This window comes from Chlamydotis macqueenii, chromosome 4 (assembly GCF_036417535.1).
Source record: "Chlamydotis macqueenii isolate bChlMac1 chromosome 4, bChlMac1.mat, whole genome shotgun sequence".
NCBI lineage: Eukaryota > Metazoa > Chordata > Aves > Otidiformes > Otididae > Chlamydotis > Chlamydotis macqueenii.
In genome coordinates this window covers 8,089,079-8,099,151 of record NC_141559.1, presented here as the reverse complement: position 1 = coordinate 8,099,151, position 10,073 = coordinate 8,089,079, and the positions used below count along the sequence as shown (strand labels likewise).

The 10,073-nt window shown below is 43.4% G+C and overlaps 1 protein-coding gene across 1 annotated transcript in view; it reads right to left on the bottom strand.

Annotated features, from left to right (window-relative positions):
- Window positions 1-1,923: 1,923 nt before the first annotated feature.
- FAT4 (FAT atypical cadherin 4) overlaps window positions 1,924-10,073 on the bottom strand; it is a 142,641-nt gene continuing 134,491 nt past the window's right edge. Inside the window, exon 17 of the mRNA XM_086746095.1 lies at window positions 1,924-5,374. Within this exon, the coding sequence (XP_086602221.1) occupies window positions 3,492-5,374 (1,883 nt within the window). The 3' untranslated portion in view covers window positions 1,924-3,491. The remainder of the gene's footprint in view (window positions 5,375-10,073) is intronic.

Genomic DNA, 10,073 nt, shown 5'->3' with positions numbered 1-10,073 from the left:
TCCCCATACCAGAAATTACAATATTTCAAAACTCTGTTATATTTTCCTTTTTATAGGTATAAAAGAGAATGCCGAGTAAATCTGCCATATCCCTGTCCATTTTCATCTGATTAGTCATCAGGAGAAAACATCCCCATCTGAGACATCAGTGATAGTCAGCTGTAGCCCTCTAGGAGAAGGTGGACAGTGGCACAGTTCCCTCCTCATCCCATGGGAAAGAATCAGAAGTGTCTCTCTGCAAGCTACTCGCAGAAAGGTCACGATGTCAAATTGCTGACGTGAGATGTGTCTGGAGGTTCCTGTGTACCAAAGGGAGCAGTGCAGACCGTTTTCCTTCCCACAGATTTGTGACTTATAGTATGTCCCATATCTTGAAACAGGACCGTGCAGTTCTGATGATGAACCAAGGGAATTATGCAGTTCATTCCTCAGGACTCTAATAACCTTGGATGATTGGTTCACATGATTCACTTGGAGCCCTTTCTGATCCTCATCGTGAAAGAATTAAAAATAAAGGCAGAAAGGGATCATATGTTTAAGCATCAAAAATATCTCTGCTTTTCAGAAACAGGGAAACAAGGCTATCAGTAAAATATACTTTTGTCTGTCATAGAAAGTGTCAAAATGTAGAGGAATGCACTACAACTCAATAAACTAAACTGCATTAAAGTTACAACATAATTTTTGTGTAGGTCCACATTGCATATTATTTTCCTTCAACAAAACTTTTTGATAATCTCGGAATGCTTAACTGGCATAAAGCAGTTCTCAATATGTTTGGGGTTACATTTAAAAGATTTCATTTGTTAAAGTTTTCATGTGTTATTAAAATCACTGCTTGGATGTGGTGCAGTTTGTATTAAAGGATAATATTCAAACTAAACATACAGCTTTTTAACAGATGTTTAATTACAGCAGCTTCTCAAACTCCAAAATAATTTTTGGATCGCTTGTTGTTTCAGATGAAACTACTTACATACAAATGTGGGCTACTTTGGCCCATTATCTGCTCACTATTGTGGGGCAAGATGAAGTTGGCAGCATTTTTAGCCAAAAAGTGTTGGCTCCTCATTGTCGGTTCTGAGACAAGCCGACCAAAAAACTCTAAAACAATTGAGCAAGAGATAAAAAATCCCTTTGAATTGTTATTCTTTTTCTAAGTTTTTTAAACAAAATGCCATAAATTCAAAGTGTAACCTCAGAACTCACCTCTTGCCTGCAGTCTTAACTTTTTCACTCTTTGCATTCTCCAACAAGTTGTCTAAGTTTGATTTACTCTCTTATAAATATACAAGAATGCCGTTATTTATTGTTCAACTGCTGCTTTATTAAAGAAAGCTCTTGTTCTCACACTCCTACCTACCTATGTACTGGAAAGCTTCAGCTTTGAGCAGAGGTGGATGCCTTGGTTAACAAATGTAAAACCAGTTGCTACTAATAAATGGACTAAAATAGTTTTATTATGTTATTAGAAATCTGAAAGTTGATTAGGTACTTTTTGACATTATCTTAGGCTCAACAACGCCACAATACCATCTCTTCTCCATCTTCCTGAGAGGTGAACCCTGCTGTTTTTCAATCATATCAAGGTCTCTCATGAAGTACAAGAGAGAGATGCTGAATGCTTCTCTCAGCCTTGTTAAATTCATCCCTTTGCAAGAGATTAATTAATCCCTTTGTAAGTCCCACACTGGACTCAGTGGGACTTCAAGAAGCGCACCGGGCTTGTGCTGCCCCTCTGCAGAGAGATTAATTTAATTTCCACAGTGATACCAGTGCTGCCTTTGCTGTGAATGAACAGCAAATGTGTAATTTTACATCACCATCTTGCCCCTTAAACCCAATAAAAAGCTAGTAAAAGCGAAGATCAAGGACTGGGAATTAGAGAGAGAGAAAAGATGAGAGGTTTCCAGTAACACACACTAAAGATTTTAAATAAATATTTTAATTCTATTATTGGCATTTACAGGTAGAAAGCATACAGTATGTTACAATTTTATCAAAATGTGAAAAATATGGATGTTACATAAGTAACAAATGTAAAAAAAGTATTTTTCTTACCTTCCCTGAAAGTAAGAAAACTATTCAGCATAGGAAAATATTGATATAAAAACACAGCTTAGGTAAAAAAAAAAAATTTGGATTTTTTACACAGTACAATAGGTTCAGATCTGCATGAAGATGTAAGGACTCTGTGAGGTTCTACTTTACCTAAAACTTCAGGGAATCTGGGACAAACAGTAAACTACATTAATGAATCTACAAGTAGTTTTCCCTCATATCCACTCCAAAATGCTAGAGTGCAGTAAGTTTCTATACAATAAATAATTCTTCAAAGTTTCCATCATAGAAATTCATATAATGCAGAAAATGCCACTCCAAGGTCACAAAAGCTAGGCAGTGCTTTAATAATAATTATGATAATACTTATTATAGTGCTTTATAATGTCGAAGCACTTCAGACAAGTTAACTAATTAGTCCTCGCAACACCCCTGTGAGGTAGGCGAGTGTTCTTCCTACCTTTCCATGGTACAGATGGGAAAATGAAATCTGGGGAGAAGCAGAGACTGTGGCAGCAGCACAGCCAAGATGAGAGGCCAAGAGATGTGGAAATCGAAGGGTTTTTCCCTCACTCCCGTGGATCGAGCTGCTGCGAGAGCCAGGCTACTTGGCTGGGCTCCGAAGGCCAATCGCTCCCCTCCCACTGGAAGCACTGAGGGGCGGGCAGGGCCCGGGGTTAAGCATCCCCAAATGTTTCAGAGTGATTCAGAAGCTCTCACACAACTTTGTCAAAAAACAAAACAAAAAGACAAGAGGGGAAGAAAAAAAAAAACCAAAACCCAAAACAACAAATAAACAAGCTGAAAAGGAACAAATGCCTAAAGTGCTGACTGGCTTGAGCTGCTTCTAGCACCTCTTGTATGGAATAAGACTTACAGCACTGTTGCCAGCAAATTATTCAAGCTGATTTCATCCATAAAGTTACATGTGAGCAACTGCAGGATATGGTAACTCCGTTTTCTGAGACACCTTACTACCGTTATTCCTTCATTCACCATCCTTCTTCCGTGTACTTCTTAAGGAAAATTAAATCCTCAATACTCTTGCATCGTAAAACACATTAGTAGCTGGAGACAATATGCACATCCTTCACAATTAAAAAAAAAATTAGTTCATTTTGAGAACAAAGCATTATTAATTTAAGAATCACAACCCAAACAATGGTAAATAGGAAACCCTTTCCGAAGGCTGCATGCCGAATATCTTGTTTTCAAATACAATGCATGCAGGAGAAATAAATTCATCCAAGCATAATTAAATTAAAAAAATGTTTTAAGTCTCTTTCAGCAGCATAATGGTTATTATTTTTAAAGTCTCCTCCAACCAAACTGGCCTGGGGTTCAAATGCTGATCTTTGCTTTTCTGCAACCATATAACGGTTTGACCGGTCCCCGTGGCTTTGCACTGCGGCAATACCAGGAGATAAAGCCTATACATACTGTTCTGCATCCCCGTCCTTGGAAACAGGCTTCGTTGTACCACCTTTGCTGTCTTCACTCGCTGCTGCTGCTGCTGCTGCTGCTGTTTTTTCAGGAAGTGATGCCAAATCTTTGAAAACATCCACATAATGCCCAAAGCCTGGGCCCCAGTTCAAGAGGTTGTCCCAGTTGAAGCTTCCCGCTTGCTGTCCCAGCTTCACGGGCAGGGAGCTCTCCCCTGCGCTGCTGGTGGGTGCCTGTGCCCCCACCGGTGCCCCCTCACCTCGGCGGCCAGGGTACCGCCGGGGTTTCAGCCTGGCGCCGTAGTTGTCCTCGTCATCCGCATCGGACTCATTGACCTGGGATAACTTGGGCATCCTGGAGGTGTATGCTATGGGCTTATCCCTGTCGTACTCCATCTCCGAGCAGGTGAAGGACTCGTGGGAGTCACTGTCAGAGGAGGACTCGGGTGCTGGAATACCATCGGCCGGGTTCCTTGTCCGGGATAGAGGCCTTCTGCAGTCCTCCTCAGAAGAGGACCGGCCATGGTCCGCGCTGCAGATGCTGGGGTTTCTGGGTCGAGGGGTGTTCAGTCTCTCCACCTCTTCGATGGACAGCCCCACCGGCGGAGCAGACTCCAGAGGGATCTGCCCGATGGGTTGCTTCAGACGGCTTCCCGGTCGGGAACCATGGCTTGCCATGGTCTGTGGACTCTTACTTCTCCGCCCCAGCCGAGTGGCGTAGTTAAAAATGCCAGGCTGGCAGACATCATTGTGCATCTCCAGTGGGCTTCCTTCTCTTATGGCGAGGTGCAGCTCCCTCGCCGGACTGTGCCTGTAGAAAGTTGATGATTTGGAGAAGGGTGCGGGGCTGTGCCGAGACAGGGGGTTGGGAGTAGGGCACGCTGAGTGGCTTAACGATGATGTCCTCAAGCCCTGCCCGTAGGCGGGCTGGTAGGTCAAGCTGCTGGCTCCCAGGGGCATGGGGGACTGCCGTGCAAAGCCCAGTGGGCTGTGCCTCTGGATGGAGAACTTGGGCGTGTGACTCCGAAACTGCTTGTAGTGCTGGATGATGTCGGCATCCGAGGGGGCGATGCTGCTGGCGTTGTCGATGTCGTAGTGCTCGATCTCAGGCTCGGGGGAAGCCAGCGGGGCGCTGGGGATTGTCTCCGTGGCGTGCGGGATGTCGGTTTCATCGTAGATGAGATATGGGTTTTCTCTTTCGATGATATCAGGTTTTGGGTTCCCTTCAGGCTGCTTCCTGACAGTCATGTCATCGCCATAGGGTGGGATGTTGTCAGGGTCATCAAATGCCACATTCTCGCTCCCTTTTTTCTTCTTCTCCTTCGTTTTCTTCTCCTCTTTTGGGGCTTTCGACTTCTTTCCTCGGCACTGGTTGCAGAGGATTAGGCTGAGGACCAACAGTGCCAGGACTGTCGCACAGCTGCCCACAATAGCTGGCACGGCCCAGAGGGGCAGGGACAGCTCAGCAGGATGTGGTGACGGGAGGCAGACATGGCCACCGTTGATAGCCGCTCTACACTCATGGCCCGGGGTGCACGAGACCCCCAGGCATGCCACCACCGTCTCACATGTCCGTCCTGCGTACGCCTCAGGGCAGCTGCAGGTGAAGCCAGCGTGCGCCCCGGGCTCGCAGCTGCCTCCATTTTGGCAGGGGTTGGAGGCACAAGCGCCTGGTGGGACGCACTGGTAGGCGTACCACTGGTTGATGCACATCAGTTCGCCCCAGCAAGGACTGCTGGCACAGACGTTGGGGCCGCGGCAGCCAATTTTCACCGAGGGGTCCGTTTTGGAGAGAGTGGCAAGGCTGTGCTTGCCAGAGAAAGGAAGGCTCTCCCCACCATACTTGACGTAGGAAATGCAGCCATCGAAGCCTAGGAGGAGAAGCAACAGTCATGTTAGGACTTGAAGACTGAGTATGACTGTCAACAGAGGCCAAAGACACTCTGAGCATCAATATCACGCTAAAGGGGAGACCTTTTGATCAGCAGATGACAAGACCTGCGGTGTGCCTCTTGCCCTCTGAAATGAAAGGGGAAACAAACACAGAAGGAACAAAATGGAAAAGCCATTGAAATGGAGGTGACAGCCTTATTTTGTGATGTGGTTTTAAGCAGCATGCAGGGTATATCATGCCATTAGTCACACGCATGAAGCCTCTGCATTTTCACAAGTGAATCTTACGTGTACTGAGCTTAAAATTGCTTCCCTACATTTTTATCTTGCATTGTGATTAATGTACAAATGTCTGTGATATTAACCATAACGGTGTCATATTTGAGTAACCACTTTTTTCACTAGAAGGATGGCCCATTCATAGATGATTCAGTATCTGATAATCTGCGCTAAATCATTTAGGCTCCAGTGTAAGGAACATTTTGTTGTTTCTCAAATATTTCCTCTTACATTGTAATGACTATTTTGTTCATAAACTTTTGATAATTTTGGGGGTTTCATATTAGATAGGAACTGAAATCTACTTTTAAGCCGAACAAGATTAAGGAAAGGCTGGTCATGCCTGGAGCTTCTGACATAACTTCTATACATGCACCTTTTAAAACTAATGATTTTCACATCTAAGCTGTGCATAGAAATGGAGATTAAAGATAAGAAGATAATTAAGTAATTTCTCTGAAGGTAGATGCATGGCACATTTATAAATGACACTAAGATATTGTGGTTCTTTTAAGTCTGCCAAATAAGAATTCAGAAACAGATCATGGTTTTTACCTTCAACACTAAGATTTCAAAGCAACAAAATATTCTTAGGTGAGTAAATAAAATGTACCAAAACCCGCAATTATGATGCTCAAATTAACACATCCTGTTTTCTAGAAGGCCTGTAAGAGATCTTGTGTTCCTATTGCCTTCACTAAATCTGAAAAAAACCAGGCAATTGTAAGCAGAAGCCTAAATATAATTTGAAATGTTGATCCAGCTTTTAAGAATTCCATAAGCAGTGCAGGAGAAGGAACTACTGTCCGATTAGGAAGTATCTAAATCGAGCTTGGAGACTGGGAATAAAGTTCAAATTGAGGAAAAAAACATAATATAAACCAAAATTTAAAAAATGCATTTTAGGTACAAATACATTGCTCGCACATAGACTCAACTCTGCTTCTCACTGAGCAGATTAGATCTGAGCTTTGCAATGCCAGTGGATACTTTCGTGATTGTAGCGTGCTTATCCCACACATCGAAGGAAGTCTGAAGGTTATATTCTCAGATCTTCGTTATAATGTAGTTTCCCCGTGAAGCCAAATTATTTTGCCAAAATACTAAGCAATGAGCAAATGGTTGGATTTTGCAGAAACATTATATTTTCTGAAAATGTATTCTTAAACTGACTCAATTTTCAATTTACAGACCCATTTCACTGAAGATAAATGAAAGGCTCCATCGTTCAGTAAATAAGCAAAGAATTCAACTGGTTACCATAGGGAAACATCGATTCTAATAGTATTTCATAGAATCATAGAATGGTTAGGGTTGAAAGGGACCTTCAAAGGTCATCTAGTCCAGCCTCCCTGCAAGAAGCAGGGACATCCCCCCAGGTTGCTCAGAGCCTCATCCAGCCTGGCCTTGAACGTTTCCAGGGATGGGGCATCCACCACCTCTCTGGGCAACCTGTTCCAGGGTTCTACAACTCGCATTGTAAAAATTTTTTTCCTAATATCCAATTTAAATCTACCTCCCTCTATTTTAAAACCATTCCCTCTTATCCTATCACAACAGGCCCTGCTGAAGAGTTTCTCCCCATCTTTCTTGTAGGCCCCCTTGAGGTGCTGGAAGACCGCTATCAGGTCTCCCCGGAGCCTCCTCTTCTCCAGGCTGAACAGCCCCAAGTCTCTCAGCCTGTCCTCATACGAGAGGTGCTCCAGCCCTTTTATCATCTTCGTGGCCCTCCTCTGGACCCTCTCCAACTGGTCCATGTCCTTCTTGTGTTGGGGGCTCCAGAACTGGACACAGTACTCCAGGTGGGGGTCTCATCAGGGCGGAGTAGAGGGGGAGAATCACCTCCCTTGACCTGCTGGCCACGCTCCTCTTGATGCAGCCCAGGATGTGGTTGGCCTTCTGGGCCGCAGGGCGCATATTGCCGGCTCATGTTGAGCTTCTCGTTGACCAGCACTCCCAAGTCCTTCTCCTCAGGGCTGCTCTCAATCCATTCCCTGCCCAGCCTGTATTTGTGCCTGGGATTGCCATGACCCAGGTGCAGGACCTTGCACTTGGCCTGGTTGAACTTCATGAGGTTGGCATGGGCCCACCTCTCCAGCCTGTCAAGGTCCCTCTGGATGACATCCCTCCCTTCTAGCATGCCAACGGCACCACACAGCTTGGTGTCATTGGCAAACTTGTCTTTGAAATGAATTTGAGCAGATACTCCTTCTAACTACTTCTTTTACTATACTTAAATATTTTTCCAGTATTTCTACAACTTTTTAGCATCCACAGAGAGAAACCTGTGTGCAGCTGGCTTGGCTGTGCTAGCAGAAAACAGTGGCTTCCATTCCCCTTTGCTTGTGTGCTTTCCAGTTTCCCCCATTCTGAGCTGAAGTTGCCCATCGTGCTTCAGCTAAGCTTCCTGGCTTGGTGTCTCCTAAATGATGGGAATACTTTTACATCTCTGAATCTTCAGCATCCTCTTCCTAAACTTTCCACAGCTTGGTTGTAGTGGTACCCCTGTCAGTGGCGACACTGAGTTTCAGTGCTGTGAGAGCCCAGGGAGATGGGATTATCCCCGGCCTTTGTGTGGTGGTTGTATGTGAGGTCACAGGAAAATCCACCTTTTTGCCAGTCTAATAATTCTCTGTGTTCCCAAGACTTAATCCTTTCTCTAAGATTTTTAGGGCAGTGCAACCTTATGCTGGACCTCTACTAGGAGCTGTGACAAAATGGTACGCAGAGATGTATAAGTTACACTCTTGATGTCCACTTGCATGGTTGCTGTAGGAAACATGTTTATTTCTCCTTAACTTCTGATGGGCTGTCCTTGGGATGCCATGCATGGTGCCAGGTTTACAGGAGGATATTATTCAAGACCAAATTTATCAGCTATTATTGATAAAAATAATCAGCATGGAGAAGGAAAGTGGCACTACTCAGTTCTGAACCATTGCGCTTGGGTGAAAGAATAAACAGGAGCAAATTTCCCATGAGTTAGTAGGGTCAGAAAAAGGTTCATTTCTGCAAACGTACGAATGGAAGAACAGCCACTATGAATGGTAACTTTGTGAATAATTGTGGAAATCTCTGTAAAAATGGGTCGCACAGAGAAAAATGTTATGAATATTTACTCTGTCATGAAATATCAACTACACTCAAGCTGTATGAGCTGATATTACTTATAGGATTATATGATTATAATCTTCAAAGTACGTTGTTTTAAAATTTGAACACCCTCTGATGTCAGAAATGAAATACGAGTGGGTATCAACATCAAATACATTTCACTGAGAGATGCAAGTCATGCAGTGTAAAGGGACATGAAAGAGCCTTCTGAGTCTTGCAAGCATGCTACTTCTGTGTTATTTCCATTCTGAAAGAGATGTATTTTCTTTCAGCATTACTCATATTTTCATTTTCTCCTGTTTTTACACTCCCAAATAAAGAGGAAATGGAGGATTTAGGTTCAGGTGGGAGCCCAAGCAAAACTGATGATTACCGTGCTGCATGCTTGGTGGTCCCTTGCAGCAGTGATGTGATAAACAGCAACTGGGATTTTGTCAGGTCTACCTGGGCTTGAAAATGTTATTGGATCTATTAGAGCTTCACAGCCCTGGAATTGTCACCCCTGTATGTTTTTGTCTGCCTTGAACAGTACTGCAGATATTTTTGAGACTCTGAGTTCATGCAGAGTTTTATACCTCCCCCTTGTAAATGCTTGGTATGTCGTACACAATGTAATCCAATATAAAAATAAAATAAAATCATATGAATAAGAGATTTTGGATTGTGTATTCCTAATGGAAGCCAGACATTCTTAATTTGCCTGCCACAGCATCAGGCAGTGGTGAGATTTTAGCGTCCTCAGTTGTCTTTCTTCCAGCTTTCCTAAAAGCCTCTGACTTTTCCAAGCATACACTGCTCATAAAACATGCATGTAAAAATGGTAAAAGTAAGCATAGCATTCACATGATTTCACACAAATTCATAATACACAAATGTGAAATGTGCATTTGCTTCACTCAAAGACCCTTTATCTGGTCACAATTCTTGAAGTCAGGAGGAATTTTCAATATAAAAACTCTGCGAAACCTATGCATGCATTGTCTGGAGTATCTCACAGTTTGTAGCTAAAAATCACTTCCATCTTTACTCATCACTGGGGGAATGATATCAAATATATGTTATCTACTTTTGCTGGGGTTTAAGACAGTTGCTTTAACTCTTGAGGGAGACTGATTTACTTCTTAACAGCTAGATTTTGGTCAGAGGGTGGTTCCTTATTGTCCTTGGTTTTCGTTGCTTAGGAATAAATCCCATTCTTCATTTGACAGCAGGATAAAGGAGGAGGAAGTTGGAGTTTCAGAAATATTTTAATCGTATTAAAAACAGGCTATATCCTGCAGTACT